The 962-nt window shown below is 35.4% G+C and overlaps 1 protein-coding gene across 1 annotated transcript in view; it reads right to left on the bottom strand.

Moving 5' to 3' along the window:
* Window positions 1–533: 533 nt before the first annotated feature.
* Window positions 534–962, bottom strand: part of LOC106011873 — a gene marked incomplete at both ends in the record, with an annotated part of 4566 nt that continues 4137 nt past the window's right edge. Inside the window, 1 exon segment of the mRNA XM_013082995.1 lies at window positions 534–670. Coding sequence (XP_012938449.1) covers window positions 534–670 — 137 coding nt within the window.

Raw genomic sequence — 962 nt, 5'->3', positions numbered from 1 at the left:
AAGATAAGATAAGATAAGATGAGGTAAGATAATGTTAGATAATGTAAGATAAGGCAAGATAAGATAAGATAAGATGAGGTAAGATAATGTTAGATAATGTAAAATAAGGCAAGATAAGATAAGATAAGATGAGGTAAGATAATGTTAGATAATGTAAGATAAGGCAAGATAAGATAAGATAAGATGAGGTAAGATAATGTTAGATAATGTAAGATAAGGCAAGATAAGATAAGATAAGATAGATAACATAAGATAAGATCATATGTTATTGTCCGTGTGGGAAATTTTCTGCAGAAGTTCTACATTAAACATTTTGTCTTGGGTCGTAGGCGTAAGCCTTTCAGGTAAGGGACGTGTCAGCTTTTCCGCTGAGATTTAATGAATAATGCAACGGTATTGATTAAGACGATGTTACTTATACATTCAACACGCGAGAGATACATAGAGAAACAAAGGCATGGTGTGGTCAAGAGGCCACAAGGTCATGGACCATGACGTCATGGGGTAGTCACAGAGCGGAAGTTCCCGCCTACCTCGTCTGTGTTGACTTCATTGACAGAATTCTCAGAGTCATTTCCCGCCGGAATCCCATCCTGGTGTACTTGATTAGAAGCGTCGACTCCATCAGCAATCTTACTTCCCTCTTCCACTTTAACAATGTTCTCATCAACTGTTAAAAAAATGTAATCGAAACCATATTAGTAAAAGAAATAAAACAAACGTGACCAGTTGAGTCATGGTTTTTAATATATCAATATTTTTGCAAGCTAATTTCTTTTCATTATTTTCTACATCTGCACAGTCTGGAGAAAATATTTTTGTCTTGTGCAGATTGTTTGATAAAAAAAAATAGCACCAGAAATTCCCCTTTGAGAAAACGGACTTCAAAGTTATTATGATCTTTCAAAACATAAGTCACACACAAATATACATACACACGCGCGCGCACACACACACACACA

This window comes from Aplysia californica, unplaced genomic scaffold (assembly GCF_000002075.1).
Source record: "Aplysia californica isolate F4 #8 unplaced genomic scaffold, AplCal3.0 scaffold00204, whole genome shotgun sequence".
NCBI lineage: Eukaryota > Metazoa > Mollusca > Gastropoda > Aplysiida > Aplysiidae > Aplysia > Aplysia californica.
This window is presented reverse-complemented; position numbering and strand designations above follow the sequence as displayed.